This window comes from Gekko japonicus, unplaced genomic scaffold, assembly GCF_001447785.1.
Source record: "Gekko japonicus isolate JY-2015 unplaced genomic scaffold, Gekko_japonicus_V1.1 scaffold191, whole genome shotgun sequence".
Classification (NCBI taxonomy): domain Eukaryota; kingdom Metazoa; phylum Chordata; class Lepidosauria; order Squamata; family Gekkonidae; genus Gekko; species Gekko japonicus.
Genome location: NW_015175362.1, coordinates 1,272,454 through 1,289,055, shown reverse-complemented (window position 1 = coordinate 1,289,055; position 16,602 = coordinate 1,272,454). Strand labels below are relative to the sequence as shown.

Genomic DNA, 16,602 nt, shown 5'->3' with positions numbered 1-16,602 from the left:
AACTCAGCTATAGCCTTTGCCATCTCACTGGTCGTTTCCGGCTTAGGGGACTCTTCAAAAGTCTTTCTTTGTCTTTGTCCCTCTTCCCCGCCATCTTTTTGCTGTTTGTTTACTTTTGGAAAGTTTTTAAAAGTCTCTGAATATGCGCTTGACTGCTTAGCTCGATTGGGCAAGTACTTCTGGGCAATTTAATCACATTTCTCTTCTGCTCCCCCCCCTCTCAACAGTTTATGCGCATGGGAGGCGTTCCCCCCCCCCCGCTCGCTTTTCCCGTTCCACGGAGTAGGGCAGGGAGCATCTTTTCTTTAAAAAATCGTTTCCCAGTTGACTCACGTTCATAGTTGGCCTTCCGACCATGCTTCTTTCATCATTTTTCACGCCCGATCTCCTGCACTTGACCTGGTTAGTTTCACTTGTACCATTCGGTCTCTCAGCTGGAAGAACCACTGGAGCAAAGGGGAGCCTCAATTCTCTGGCATTCCACCATCGAAGAGGCTACCCCCTCAGCGCTTCTTGGCCAGGGCCCCTTCGCCGGGCCCCTGGGGGGGGTTACGAGCCTGCTCGCCCCCTCCTTCCGCCGGAGCACGGAGACACCTCCGGGAGGACCAGGAGGTGAGTCCGCAAGCATGCTGCCATCAACCAGAAGTTGTTGTTAGATCTTCAGAGGAACTGGTTGGCCACTGTGTGAGACAGGATGCTGAACTAGATGGACCATGGGTCTGATCCAGCAGAGTTCTTCTACATGATGATTGGCAAGATGATACATCCTCCATTCTAACTGGGGAAGTATCAAAGAAGTTATGTTGCTAGCTTTTAACAACTGAGCATAACTTGTTTCCTGGGTCAATAATCCCATGAATGCATGTATGGAATTGAAGAACTGAGGCAGTCTATGAAGTTTGGGAGTAACTGCTGTAAATAGAAGCAGAGTCTTATTCAGGAGACCCTGAATATGAATTACTGAACAGAGCAAGATGGTATGAAACAAGAGGTTAACTAGGATATTTAACAGCAGTACAGTATGTGATGGCCTTTGATCACTCATGTCTGTAAGTATTCATTTTTAAAATTTATTTAGAAAATGTATGTACTGCCCCTCCAAAGACCTGCTCAAGGTTGAACCAATAAAATGTTAAGAAACAGCATAAAAATATTAACATTAGAACCAGCAATAAAACAAGCAGCAAGACTGCAAGAGAAATAAAACGTAAGAACAATATTCAGTGGCATTAAAAGACAATTTTAGCAAGGAACATAAAATAGTACCGTATTTATAACAGACCACAAACTAAAAGAAGGTCATAAAAACATCTTTAAAAGATGCATGGTCCTTCAATTGAAGGTCTGGGTACAGAGAAATATTTTGGCTTGGTACCTGAAAGATAATAAAGCCTTCAACCTAAGGAACAGGCTGGAGAGGAGGGTCAACTGGTATGCCGCACAGTATGGAATAAGGCAGTCCTTCAAGTTAAAGTGTTGAAGCAATAATTGGAATTGTGCCTGGAATCAAACAGGGAGCCAGTGCAGATCTGTCAGCACAGGAGTGGTGCAGTGTGTGTAATGTATTCATCTCCGACCGTGTGCGAGGCTGTCTCCATGCGGTCATGCGAAGCTTCTGAGCTTCGCTCCCAGAGACAATGGCCCAAGCGGATCCTAGCCCGCGCCAATCAGAGGGCTAGGCTCCCGGCAGAGAGCCCATGGAACTCTTGGCCACTGTAAATAGCCTATCACTAGTGTGTGTGTGGGGGGGAGTTTTGGGTGTGGGATTGTTGCACATATAAGCCGGCCTGCGAACCAGGAAAAGTTGTCTTGTTCTTTCCTGAAGTAAAGTATGAGAGCTGAAATCACTAGTAAGTCTCAGTACTTTTCACAGTGTATCCAGTCCCAACAACAGCCTCACTGGCACATTTTGGAGCAGCTGAAGTTTCTGGATAGAAACATTTCTAAAAGTAGCCCCAACTCAAGCACATTACAGAAATCTAACCTGGATATGATCAGACCATGGATCCTTGGAGCCAGATAATGATTTTCAAGGAATGACTGTAGGTGAGCTATCAACCAAATATGATGAAAGGCACCAATGTGCCAATGGGGAGAACTGAGCCTCCCACCTTAAGCCCAGATCCAACAGCATCCCCAAACTATGAAACTTCTCCTTCAGGAGTGCAACCCCCTCTAACACAGGCTGGCTCCTCAGACCTCAAGTGGCTTTTGGTTATTGAGCAGCAGCACCTCCATCTGCTCTGGACTCACCATCAGTTTATCGGCACTCATCCATCCCATTACTTTCCATAAGCATTTGTTCAGGACTTCATAGAGAAATACTGAGTTGAGTGCTGCTGTTTTGGGGGTGTTTAGGTGGTGTTTTGGTTCATATTATGCTATGGTTCAGCGATCCTTACTCCATGGCTTGCAGAGAGCCATATTTGCAATCACCATCAACCAAAAGAGCCACATGACTACTGTATGTTTTGTATACCACCTCCAAATACACACATACAATAATATGAGGTGCAACTATTAAATATAAAGCTTTGACTGCATCTACATGATTTTCCGGGTCATTTTACTTCCACCCCTAGTTTGCAGCCTGCAGCTCACCCATCTTCCAGCAGTGGCTGTTTCAAAGTGGGAACCACCTGGCAGTCACAAGCCACACTAGGAGATGGCCTTGTCCACCTTCCTGAAACATGGTTCAAGTGCTACATTGAGCAATGGTGCTCAGAACAGCCACAGGTGGCTCCCGAGCCACTGAATGAGTATCTCTGCTGAAGATGCTATAGCCCAGTGATGGTGAACCTTTTAGAGACCGAGTGCCCAAACTGCAACCCAAAAACCACTTATTTATCGCAAAGTGCCAACACGGCAATTTAACCTGAATACTGAGGTTTTACTTTAGAAAAAACAACTCATACATTAACTTAAGATGATCCAAACAAAGTAAGGAAAGCAATCCCAAATGCTTTCATTTAGTTAAAATTATTTGGCAGAGAATTTGACACTTTAATGATGGTCTGGGCCTGGCTGGGGCGATGGCACGCGTGCCCACAGAGAGGGCTCTGAGTGCCACCTCTGGCACCCGTGCCATAGGTTCGCCACCACTGCTATAGCCTGATGATCTGCTACTTTTTCTGCATGACACATTGGCACTGGACCCATTCCAGTCCGGTTTCCACCCTGGCTGTGGGACGGAGATGACATTGGTCACCCTCACAGATGATCTCCACAGGCAATTGGATTGAGGCAAGTCGGAGTTGCTGCTGCTTCTTGATCTTACAGCAGGATTTGACACGGTTGATCACAATCTTTTGACCCACCATCTTACCGACATAGGAGTTCATGGGGTAGTCTTGAAGTGACTTACCTCATTTCTCCAAGGTCAGAGACAGAAAGTGGCGCAAGGGGAGAGGGTGTCTCCCAGGCACCCATTGGTGTGTGGAGTCCCTCGGAGCAATCCTCTCCCCGATGTTGTTTAACATCTGCATGTGCCCCCTTGCCTAACTGTTGCAGAGTTTAGGGCTAGGGTGCCATCAGTATGCTGATGACACCCAGCTATATCTGTTGAAGGGTGGCTGGCTGGATGTTGCTGCCCAACTGTTTTGGCTGAGGGACTAGGCCATGGTGAGATGGTTGAAACAGAGGTGGCTGAGACTGAATCCAGCTAAAACGGAGATTCTGTGGCTGGGCAGAGAGGATTCAGGATTGGGGTCCCAACTCCCAGCTCTTGACAGTATGCCCTTAACGCCAGAACCAGCTGTTGAGAGCTTGGGTGTGATTCTGGATGCCTCCTTATCAATGGAGGCCCAGATTACAAATGTTGCCAGGCTGGCATTTTTCCAGCTACGCCAGGTCAGGCAACTGGCTCCCTACCTGTCCTACCCTGACCTTGCCACAATAATCCATGCAATGGTCAGCTCCAGACTGGATTACTGTAATTCACTCCATGTGGGCCTACCCTTGAGACTGACCCAGAAGCTTCAGCAGGTCAAGAATGCAGTGGTGTGGGTCCTCACAGAGACCCTCCAATCAGTGCATATTTGACCTGTGCTGTATGAGCTGCATTGGTTACCAGTTGAGCACCGGATCAAGTTCAAGGTTTTGGTGCTTACCTTTAAGCCCCTTAATGGTCTGGGACCCATGTATCTTTGGGGCTGCCTCTCTTGGTATACCCCTTGAAGAGCATTGTATGGAGCTGATAAGAACTCGCTTGTGGTCCCTGGCCCAAGAGATATCCAGCTGTCCTCGACCAGGGCCTTTAGTGCTCTGGCCCCAACCTGATGGAACTCTCTGCCGAGTAAAATCCGTGCCCTGCGGGACTTGTTACAGTTTCACAGGACCTGTAAGGCGCAAATGTTCCACCAGGCGTTTGGCTGAGGACAGCAACAGTGTCTACCTGGATGGCACTGTCAACCCCCCCCCCCCAGCAAGGCGGTAGCACAATTGGTATGGGAAACCTGGCTACATCAGAATTATTTTTTAAAAAAAACTTAATGGGGACAACATTAACAGCTGTCTTTTCTAGAACTATTTAGTTCAAATTAGTGGGCTCTTGCCCCTAGGCAAAGCATCCAGGGGAAATTGTAAAGTGAGCACCATTATACTTATTCAGTTTTTAATTTGCATTTGAATCTGTAGAATAGCTGTCCCAGGCTAGGAAATGGTTTTCTTTATTCAGATTGTCATCCTACAGACTCCACCAATAGTGATGATGATGTTCTTTAAAAACCCAAAGGTCAGAAAAGTACAAAGGGCTGCACCTAGCTAGTAATTTGAGCAGTGGCTCAGCTCTAAAACCTGTTTTCAGTGTTCTCACCTGGCACATGTGAATACAGAATGAAACTCCCTATTATATGAGTAACAGAGTAACTTCTGGCTTGGACAAGTAGGCTTCCAGGCAGGTTTGATTCCTAACCGTACCAGCTCTCTTTCTAGAAATATGACTGCGCCATCCTGCATGAAACATAGGTTTGGAGGAAAAGGCACATAACCACTGAGGATGCATAATAGCCATTTAAAATGTGTATACATGCCAGCTCCTTGCCCGTGATCAGACCTTATGTGAAGCAGCTGCACCTCTTTGTATGCTACTCAGACAACCCCCCCCCCCCCTTTTGGGCACACACACACAGTTTAATACAGTGCACATTAGCACCTGTACACGGAGAGGCAGAGAGCTGCCACTCTGAAAATTTAAACAGTTACCACAGGCACTCAGGACTGACTGACATCATTATGTTTTAATCAGGGAGAAACACAAGTAGATTTATTTATTAAATGTATATTTCATCACACCTTCATTCAATGATGCCCAAAGCAGTATACAGCTCAGCATTACGTCTCCAGAAGGAGCCAGTTACCTTTAGATCCTGACAATCAGGGCATAAGAGTGATGGCCTTTCCCTGTAGTTTGTCCCCAGCAGCTGATATTTATGAGAGACATTTACACTGCACATAAAGGTTCAGTTTTGTTATCATTGGTTCATAGCCACTAGCTTATGTTCCATGATTTTAGAACAAGAAAAAGGTACATGTCCCAGCTGCCTTTGACATGGGGAATGTAAGATTTGGAGCCATAGACACAATCTAAACAAAAGTGCCACTGCTACATGACAGCAAAATTAGTAGTAACCATGTTCCCACAGAAACACCAGAAAATAGGACTCAGGATTGCTGAATCTTCTCTACTTACAAAGAAGGCATTTCAGGAAGTGTAACAGTTCTCCCCCCAGTATGCTAAACTGCATCTGCTGCTAGCATTACCTCTTCCTTATTAAAGGTACAGGAGTCTGGGCTTCCTTTGTATCTGCTCCCCCTAGACTCAGTTTCTCAGCATGTTTGCCCTATACTCAAGCTAGGGCTACATTTTTAGGCCCTTCACAGTGAATCCTAATTCTTTCCTGGGAATAAGTCCAATAATAAACCTCAGTAGGATTCTCAGTAGACTTGTTAACAATTGCTCTTTGAAATTGGCAGCTCAAGGCTGCAGTCCACAGCATAAGGTATGGGAAGGGTAACATTCTGATAAGCCTACACCAACGTTGAGAGGCCACCTTATTCTAAAATCTTATCAGTATCTGCTTTTATACTGCCAGCTCTTCGTGACGCCAAACCAGTGTTTTACCACAATCCTCGGCTTGATCCGTTTTAACTAGAGGCCAGCCAACAGGGCTTCTGATTAAAACAAAACCAGCCCTCCCCTATTGTGGCTGGAATCCTATGCACCTTTCCTTTGGAGTAAGCGCCATTGAACAGAGTGGGAGTGGCTTCTAAGTAAACACGCAGAGAATGGGGTTGCTGTGCTTTGCTTCCATATGTGAGTCATTTGTGTTTGTGTCCCCCCCCCCCCCCCTGGCCGCCCCAAGATGCGCACACGCCCAGGATGGGTGGTCGTGCAGGTTATATAAGAAGGGGCAGGTCACTCCCTCCTACATGAATAATCGTTCCTAATAGGAACAGCGCTTCTTCCCCTTCAACGGAGCCACTTGTTTGCCTCACGGCCTACGACAGCTCTGCAACAGAAAGGTGGAGCGAACCATTCTCCGTGCAAAAGCGGGGGGAGGAAGAAATTTCTGTCGCAGGCTTTTCCCTGGACTACAGCAGCTCTCTTCGCGTACTGGTCTCCTCGTGCACTAACTCTCCTTGGCATCCGCTGCACCGGGAGACAAACGAAGGCGGGGGCGAAAAGATATATAGATATAGATATATTACCCCGCGTTGGAAAGGTCTGTATGTGTGCTGGCGCGAGGGCCCTCCTCTCTTTCCGCGAATCTCTTTGGTGCCCGCCTTGAGCGAGTAGCGAGCGAGCTTTTTGGGCAGCTGGCGCGAGAAGACTCACGCGCGAGCCCTCTTTAGCCTGCAGCGGCCGCTGTTTTGCTGTTGCGAAAGGCGGCGACGGGGGGGGAGGGGGGGGGGCGGAGAAGAAGTAGGGAGGCGCGCGCGAGAGAGAGAGGGAGCAACGGGCAGCTGTGCTGTGGGGTTTGGGGGGCTCGCGCGCCGTCGTGCGCGCGCAGGAGGGGGCAGGTAAGCGCGATTCGGGGTGCGAGAGCCCCAGCGGTGGTGCTGATGGAGGGAAAGGGAGGATGGCGGGGAAGGGAGAGGGGTGACTTGAGCTCATCGCGGCGGCGAGCCAGTGAAGGGAGAATTTCTTCCCGCCAAAACGGGGGAGGCGAAGGGTCCGGGTAGCGGGGAGGGAACTGCTGCGGTGGCCTCCTGACAGTGCTGGGAAAGGGGCGGTTGGGGTGGTGTGGAGCGGGTTCCCGCTACGGGGAGGAGATGAATGAGGGAAAAGGGGAGGAAAATCCGTGTGTGGGGGGTATCCATATATTTCGGTTTGCTGATCTTGCCATGTCCCACCCCCTTTCCTCCCCCTTTCAGAGTTCGCCTTGAGAACAACGCTTAGGAGCTCCGAGCGGTTCTTCCGCAGCCAGCAACAACATGACCCGCGATTTCAAACCCGGGGACTTGATCTTCGCCAAGATGAAAGGCTATCCCCATTGGCCAGCCCGGGTAAGGCTCTACCTCCTGCCTTCACCTACCCTGCGGTCTGCTTTGCCTTGTTTTTACAGAGACACACATTTTCTCTGCGCCTGGAAGCCAGCCTTTTGTGGCATCCTCCTGAAACCTCTTTTGCCCCCTTTTCTTAACAGGAACGGCCTTCGGAAGTGGCCCAGCTCTTGATCTCCAGCTTGTATTTTGGTTCTTAATTCAGGCCAGCAAAGAGAGAGGGGCGTGTTTGTGCTGGTGAAAATGACTTCTAAATCCCTGTATGGATGCCCACCTAGGCGTTTTTGCCTTTTTGATATTTTAGTAGGGTTGGTTTTTTATCACTTCTCACAAGCAAGCAGCCACCTCTCTCCAGTGCTTGTGTTCATTGTTACATAGTGCTTTTTAATATTTAGTACAAGAGGCCTCAAACTTTTGCCAAAATCAAGGGAGTTGTTGATGACAAACCTGCATTGCTGTAAATTCAGAGGCTAGAGGAATGTTGGAAATGTTTTTAAATTATAAGAGGCCTAACCGTTGCCAACTAGGAAATTAAAAAATTAGATGATTATATATACAGTATGGCAGATTAACTTTTATCCAAACCCATATAAATTCATTCTATTACAAATAGTTACTCTTAACTACAGGATTTTAAAAAGGTGATCATATAATGGCACACAAATTTAGATCAGAGCATAGATTATCATAATTTTATACACCCACCTTGTAATCACATTTTACATTCTTTGTAGATTACAGTTTAAGAGTAAAGGATGCTCCGGTGTTTCAAAGTGTATATGTTTTTCTCTCCTGATTCTTCTGTACTAAGTCTCCATACATACCTAAGCTTCTCATGTTTGTTTGTCCATAAGCAGCAAAATTTTTAGTATTTCATTGTGGAAGTCATCATGTATCCTTGGGAGTTTTTCCAGCCTGTATCTTGGAAACCACAACTATTATCTGACATGACCACAAAAATCACTGATCAAGCATCTGTTGTGTTGTAGAACACATTTGACCTATGGATCATCTTCTTGGTGTAAAACACATTCATTGATGTGGTGTAAAACATTTGGACTATGAAATCTCATAGTTTTGCATGGTTTCCTTATGCAATAAAAGCATTAACATTAGTATTTTCCAATTGTATAATTCTGGTGCTATTTTAGCACAAAATTGTAAGTTTTTAAAGCTCTGTGCCACAGTTTTTTCTTAATTTTTAACTGTAGTTTTCTCCAGTTTGCTTGTAGTTAACTGTAAGCATGATGCTGGTTACTGGAAATAAAGCAGTTATAAAATGCGAAACAAAATATCAAAATACTTCTTTGACATAAAGTTAACTCATCTTGGGCAGCAGTAACTAGGAAATAACTAATGCAGAATAAAGTACTGGGACTGCTCCCTAGCTGTAACAAATTCTGGAAGAGGCAAAGTACTGTCTCCTTTTAGTCAGTTGCAACAGTGGCAAAACAACTAGGCAATGATTTCCTCATTTTGACAGTAGTGTTATTAGTCTGCCTTCTTTGGTTTCAAAGTACCAAACACTGTAATGATATTTAATAAACCTTATTGTTTAGACTTAGTCCCATTTTAGTGAACGATGTTCTGAACTCACTAGCCATAAAGTTTTTATTTATTTGTATATATATGCTGTTCCAAAATTTGATAATTTATACAGGATTGGTATTGGGGAGATTGAGGCAGCTCCCCCCCAGCAACTTTAACACTATTAAAGAGACAACAGTTTATCAAATTGTTTAGCTTTTTTATTTGCTTTGGTAAATAGGGGGCCTTAGGTTTCGATTTTCTGCTTCCAGTGCCAAAGTGCATCATGCTGGCTGTAAAAGTGAAGTTCCATAATGAAACACTGCTTTATTCCATGAAAACCTAATTCAGTTATAGGGAGGAAAGATCCCAGAGTTAGCAACTTGTTTGATCCTCCATTGGCTTATATTTTTTAATTCTGGTAGCTAATCATTTGTATATACAGATAGGCAACTTTGTTGGTCTGTAGCAGCAAAATAAAACTGGAGTCTACATGTGCATCCATAAGGATGATGAATTAATGTTAAAGGCTGTAATCAACAAGAGTAATCAGGCTACTCAGTGGTTGAGGACTACTCCCAACTGACATTAAAGGTGTGATTAAACTAATTATAACAACTGTAACGGGGGTAATGTGCAATATATTTGCACCAATAATGAATGAGAATTCCCAAATCCTTGTTGACCTCAGGGAGGATGGTGTGGTGTTGAACATCTTGATAAATTCTGATTCTGAATTTTTGCATTGGATTTCCCATTTGAAGTTTTTCATAGAAGAACTGTGAATTTTAAATCAGTAGCAGAGTACCCTGGAAAATTAAAATGGTTCACCAACTGCATTTTTAATGTCATGTTTCCATCTATTATTTTGCATTGGATTCACATATTTGTCCAATGTACAGAATAGAAGTGCTGACACATGACAGCATATTTTACATTGAAGGGTGAGTAAATAAATGAGCCCAAGATGGTATAGCTTACAATATTAGGTCATAGATTCAGGTGGGTAGCCTTGTTGGTCTGAATCAGCAGAACAAAGTTCGAGTCTAGTGGCACCTTTTAAGACCAACAAAGTTTTATCCAAGGTATAAGCTTTTATGAGCATGCACACTGTACTCAAACTTTGTTCTGATATTAGGTCATGTGATTGTACTACATGAGTGTAAATAAGGACAACATTGTCGTCTTAAGTTTGTTGCAACACCTGCTTCCTGGGTTTGTGGCTTTGTTAGATGGCCCATTCTTGTAGGTGGGTACTGTTTCAGGTTACAGGACAGTAGTAAGCAAGGAACGGTGTGCTATCCAAGCCCTGTGAGAGCATTATTTGCATATATAGTATACCTAATCTTATATGCAACATTTGTGTTTGAGCTTCAAAATAATAGTTTCGATATGGCATCCAATCTGTTTAAATCACGAGCATAATCTGTTAAAACATAAAGGATATTTTGAATGAATATGCAGCAGAAAGACAGACTTCTTGCTGCTGCTGTAGATACAAAGCAGTAGCAACTGACCTCAGTACAGTAGGCTTCCTTGTCCCAGTCCCCTAGCAGCAGCCATTCCCTCACAACAATGGGGCTTTTCAGGTACATGTGTCTTTAAAATCAGCAATTGAAAACATTATAGAAAAATCTGTGCTCCAGGTTCTTTGAATTCCTATTGGGGTTTTTTTAAGTAAGTATTTTCCCCAGCAGTGCTGAATCTGGAACAAATGATCCATGTGGTAAATGTCACTGTTGTTAATTAGTCTTCAGTCAAATGCTTTGTCAGGCACCTGTTACACATTCAGTGTCATTAGCAGGCGACATGTTTCATTTTTTCCAGGTATGATAAATACAGGTCATTGTAATAGATGCAATGAAATGAGGAGTTAGAGAATCCATATGTAAAAAATGAAAATGATCCTGAAATGTCTATGGCGTAGTTCTTGGATGCCATGGAAGCTAGATATTTATGCTAGTGCAATACTAGCTCAATCTGCATGATTTTCAAAATGAAGTAAAATAATATCGATATAAACTTTATTCTTAAGGGTGATTTGTAGGATTCACTCATGAAAGTTGTAAGTACACATGCTTCACATGTGAGATTTTGCACTACAGCTGTTCCATGATATGATGGTTCCTTTTTTTAAAAAATGACAGTTTTCCTCTAATCAGGTTTTAACTGTGGTTAAATCTGCATTCTGTATGTAAAAAATCTTGACGATATGGAGCTCTCTGTGGCTGGAGTTGTTGCAGGAGTCTGTGGAATGTTTATGATAGTGTCAGAGATAAGTGTGAGGCATGTTCTGAGGTGTTGTATATGTAAAAATCATTAGGGCCTATGATCCTGATTTTGGCTAGATGTACAGTTTTTATCATATCGAGTAGATGTATCCAATAATATGTTAACAAATGATTTTATGTGTTTTTAATCTATAAATCATCAGAATCTGTGTAGATATCTTTACACAAAACCATTCATACGTATACAGATAAGCACTAATACCCAATCCTATACATGATTTCTTAAGGTTTCATTCTCCGCACACTTTCCAGGAAATGAATCTCTTAGATTCAAGCTCTAATCACTCTTTTCCCAAGTGCTGTTTCTCTAAGACTCATTATACTAAGTATATTGAAATAAAATGTCTTTATCTTCATAGTGCTTGTGTAAAGTATTTTGTGTAACTAGCACAGCTTTAAGTTCTTTTGTTTGTTTAAATTTGTTTTTCTGTCCTTAGGTGGATGAAGTTCCTGATGGAGCAGTTAAGCCACCTACCAATAAAATGCCTATATTCTTTTTTGGCACTCATGAAACGTAAGTCATGTAAATTCACAGCTATATTGGCTTTGTTAAAGCCAATATAAAATTAAAATAAACTTTGTAAAATTAAAGATTGCACTAACAGCCTTTTGCCGCTTCTGATCTTCATTTTGAAGTATACACCTATATTAATGGAATTATTACATGAGGTTGAACCAGAGATCCCGTGTGGTGTAGTGGTTAAGAGTGTTGGACTAGTATTTGGAAGACTCAGGTTTGAATCCCCACTTGTGACCTTGGGCTAGTTTCTCTCAGCCTTACAGGGTTGTTGTGAGGATAAAATGGAGGAGGAGAGGAGAATGACATAAGCCACCTTGGGTCCCCATTGCGGAGAAAGGTGTGGTATAAACTAATTAACTAAGTAGGTTGACCTGACCTATTATCAGATATTCAGACTCTGCTTCCTAGGTGCAGATCCCAATTTGTGGCCCTGTATTGTTTGGCAAATGTGGTGGTAAAGCCTTACTACGAAACAGTTCATGCCTCAGAGATGGCGATAGGCAATGGAAGAAGGTGAAAATGCATGGTAATGGGCTCCTGGCAGGCCAATAATCAAGGTGGGGCATTTTGAGGCCACGCCCCCTTAATTTACATGCACACCCCACAAATTTATATCAGGCTAATTTATTTGTAAATAATTAACCCCAGCACTGCTCCAGCAGCAAGCTCGCAGCCAGTAGACTCAGCTGGGCAGTGGTGGCCTTACTGCACCTGCTCCAGCCCAGGCATGTGAGCCACAGAGGATAGGGAAGAAGTGGCTGCTGGAACCCCTTCCCCCTCGGCAGCCTCCACCTCAGGTGAACGGAAAGGAATGGACACCTCCTTTGTTCCCTCACTTGATATTTCTTGACGAGCACTATGGCGGCAGCAAGGGACGCTGCAGCTGTTTCGTCGTTCTGGTCAGGCTTCCTCCCGGCACCAGTTCAGTCTGAACTCAGGAGGAAGGGCTGGCTGGCTGGCTAGCTGCAGGGGAGAGGCAGGAGGAAGGATGCAACATTCCCTGGCCAGACTGATGGAGAAGAACATACGCCTTCTCTTGCCTCGCTGCGGGGGGGGGAGGGGTGTGAGCTGCCTTGGTGCTTCTGCTGCTCCTGCTGCATGGAGCAGTGGTTGGGACGCAGCCGGAGGGGGATGCTGGAGGAAACAGTAGCAGGCTTCTAGATTAGGGGACGGCTTCTCCTATGTGGAAACAGCCTTCTGGAGTGAGAGTGAAGTTTCTGCTGGAAATTTGGTGCATTTATTTTATTTTTTATTTATTTTTAATTTTGTGATGTCACACCCCACTAGTTCCCCCAGCGCCCCTCCCTGAGAATTTTCTGGCTACGGGACTGCTCCTGGCCATCAAAAGTAGGGCTGTGGACTCCAGGGCTCGGTAATATATTGAAACCTGTCATAATAGGAATCTAACATGATTTGCCCTAAGTCAGGGCTGTTGACATTTAAAAGGCAAGGGCATTAAAGTGGCTGGTAATAGAGATATGGTCCTTGAGATGAAAGTTGCAAGAGAAGCAAATGTGCTGCCTCTCATGCTAGTTCCCCTTTCTTCTGTTAAGCTAACGGGCCATAAAAGATATGGGTGAAAGGAAAGAGAGAGCATGCATCATGGATGGTGAACGAGAAAGGGTAACTTGAAGGGTATATGGCAGAATTGCATCTTAGTTGTTGTACATTTTCCAGGCTGTATGGCCGTGGTCTTTGCATTGTAGGACCTGATGTTTCGCCAGCAGCTGTGACTGGCATTCTCAGAAGTATAACACAGAAAGATGGAGTACTCTCTGTGTCAAGTACTCTCTGTGAGAAGAAAAATGGTATGTAGGTAATTTATATCTATTCAGGAAGGTGGGGTAGGGCTGAGTCATTATCTTGTAGGAGTTCCCCAGGCTGTGACATGCTAATAAAGGAGCTTTCCTGAAGAGGTTCTTTTGCATATGGTTTGACTGTTGAAATTCTAATCTTATCTGTAGTCCTAATGTAAGATGTAGAGCATTTTGTGTTTTTCAGGACAGGAAACCATGCCCTATTTATTTTTAAACTCTCTTCTTTCCTGTTGAAATTGTGTTTGGTTTATGAATTTCAGTGGCTTCCCTGTGTAATCTGACATGGTAATTTGATGTGTTGTCCAGCCTTTCAATGTCTTGGAATAAGATACTGTGTCCTGTTTGAGTTAGGCTATGTTCAGCCACTGCTGATTTTTCAGGTTGGCCCAGTGTGCAGTGTCTTTCATGTTCTTTTATTCTTCTCTGAATGCTTCACTGTGTGGTCCTGATGTAAACCTGCCCACAACTGCATAGTATGTGATATACTCCTGCAGAAGTGAGGGTATCTCTTCTGTCTTTTGCCAGTTGTAGCATCTGTTGTATTTTTCTGGTGGGTCTGAATACTGTTTGTGGATTGTGTTTTTTCATAGGTTTTCCCATCTGATCAGTGATTCCTTTGATATATGGCAAAAACACTTTTCCTGTGGGAGACTTTTTCCTCAGTTGTTTGTTTTACCTTTGATTTAATCGCTCTTCTGATTTCATTCTTGGAGTAGCCGTTTGCTTGAAGTGAGTGGTTTAGATGATTTAGTTCATTGTTGAGAAAGTGTGGTTCACATATCCATCTTGCGCAGTCTACTAATGTTTTGATTATGCCTCTTTTTTGCCGAGGATGGTGATTGGAGTTTTTGTGTAAGTAACAATCCGTGTCTGTTGGTGTACTCCTTTTCCTATGCTAAACCAATCAGTTGTTCCATGTCGGGTTGTAACTGTCCCTTCTTGACCACAGTTTGTTGTGGTCCACACAATCAAAGGCTTTTGCATTGAGTAGATGTTTTTCTGGTACTCCCTTGCTTTCTCCATAATCTAGCGAATGTTGGCCATCTGACCTCATGTTCCTCTACCTCTTCGAAACCCAGCTTGTATTTCTGGCAGTTCTCTATCCGTGTACTGCTGGAGTCTAGCTTGTAGGATCTTGAGCATGACCTTGCTAGCGTGTGAAATAAATGAGTGCAATTGTGCAATAGCGTGAACATTCCTTGGCATTGCCCTTCTTTGGGATTGGAATGTAAACTGACCTTTTCCAATTCTGTGGCCACTGTTGCATTTTCCAAATTTGCTGGCATATGGAATGCAGCATTTTAAAAGCATCATCTTTTAGGCCTTTCAATAGCTCAGCTGGGATACCATCCCCTCTGCTAGCTTTGTTGTTAGTAATGCTTTCTAAGGTCCATTTGACTTCACAGTCTAAGATGTCTGGCTCGAAGTCAGCGATCACACCGCCGTGGTTGTCATCCTGGTATAGTTCTTTGTGTACTTTTGCCACCTCTTCCTAATTTCTTCTGCTTCTGTTAGGTCCCTGCCATTTTTGTCCTTTATCATGGCCAGCTTTGCATGTAACGTTCCCTTGATGTCTTCAGTTTTCTTGAAGAGAGCTCTAGTCCTTCCTACTCTGTTGTTTTTCTCTATTTGCATTGTTCATCAGGAAGGCCTCCTTTTCTCTCCTTGCTGTTCTCTGGACATCTGTATTCAGTTGGGTAAATCTTTCCTTTTCACCTTTGCCTTTTGCCTTCCTTCTTTGCTCTGCTATTTGTAAAGCCTCATCAGACAGCCACTTTGCTTTCTTGCATTTCTTTGCATCAGACACTTCATTCTTTCTGGGGTTACTTGTACTTGCCCTCTGCTCTTCCTCAGTAGCATATTGGAAACCTTCTGACCTGAGGGGCTCATCTTCCAGCGTGTCATATCTTTTAGCCTTTTGTTACTGTCCATGGGTTTTTTTTGGCAAAAGTACTGGAGTGGGTTGCCATTTCCTTCTCCAGTGGATCACATTTGGTCTGAGTTCTCCACTGTGGCTGTCCTGGTTGGCCCTCCATGATATAGCCTGCAGCCTCATCGAACCACGCAAGCCCCCTTGCCACGCTGAGGCAGCAATCCATGAGATCCATGGGTAACTGCTACCCACTGGCTTTCTTGGGGTGGCTGCTGTTGAACTGTAGCAAGCAGCCAAGCCTGGGTGAATTATGCAAGCCAGGTGGTATTGAGTCCTCTGGTGGTTGCTGCCTGACCTTGCTCTGATGAGCTTTCTCTCTCAAAAGCCAAAACATCCCCAGAAAGGGCCTTATTCTCTCTCCCTGCCTTTTACTGATAGAAACCAAGGTTTGAATGGGGGCTGTACTGTTGTGGTTGCCTAGCAACGGTCACTGAGAGCATTTGTTTATTTATTTATTTATTAGTCAGATTTATATCCCGCCCTCCCCCGTAGGGCTCAGGGCGGCTTACAGGCAAAAAATCTTGCAGCAGTAAAAAACACAATTTATATAATTTAAAAAACATATTATACAGTTTAAAAACCAGTACAAATAGGCTGCAGGCATTCCATTTATTTATTTATTTATTTATTATTTTAGAAAGGTTTAGCTCCCCCCCCCCAAAAAAAAAAGTTTGTTTGTTTGTTTAGTTTTAGATGTTTCTTCAAACCTGGTGCTTTTCTCAGGTCAGTAGGAAAATCTGTCATGTCCACTCATGGCTTTAAGTCTCTGGATTTAAGTATCCACAGGTGGGGGCTATGTTGAGAATTATATATGTTAATGATGATGAATATTGTTATGCTTGCTTAGACTCAGCTTTCCTCTGCCCCAGACAGATACCATGGAGAAGGATTCTGGATTCTTGGAGGAACAGACTTTCCATAATGCCCATTGAGTCCTTCCAACAAGAATAAGAGTGGAGGGTTAGAGCCAAAGAAAATAAAATCAAAATTTGTAAGCCAGGATTAGAGCCT

The 16,602-nt window shown here is 44.0% G+C and overlaps 2 protein-coding genes across 4 annotated transcripts in view; one reads left to right on the top strand and one right to left on the bottom strand.

Moving 5' to 3' along the window:
* Positions 1-3,320, bottom strand: part of CCDC171 (coiled-coil domain containing 171) — a 215,457-nt gene extending 212,137 nt beyond the window's left edge. Inside the window, exon 1 of the mRNA XM_015425408.1 lies at positions 3,215-3,320. Coding sequence (XP_015280894.1) covers positions 3,215-3,320 — 106 coding nt within the window. The remainder of the gene's footprint in view (positions 1-3,214) is intronic.
* The window catches only part of PSIP1 (PC4 and SFRS1 interacting protein 1), a 48,204-nt gene that overhangs the window by 1,402 nt on the left and 30,200 nt on the right, over positions 1-16,602 (top strand). The window contains exons 1-3 of one of the 3 annotated variants that reach the window (XM_015425410.1): positions 6,396-6,722; positions 7,375-7,506; positions 11,759-11,835. In XM_015425410.1, the coding sequence (XP_015280896.1) occupies positions 7,435-7,506; positions 11,759-11,835 (149 nt within the window). In that variant the 5' untranslated portion in view covers positions 6,396-6,722; positions 7,375-7,434. Of the gene's footprint in view, positions 1-6,395; positions 6,723-6,937; positions 7,021-7,374; positions 7,507-11,758; positions 11,836-16,602 lie in introns of those variants that run through there. The other 2 variants (XM_015425409.1, XM_015425411.1) reach the window with 2 other exon arrangements.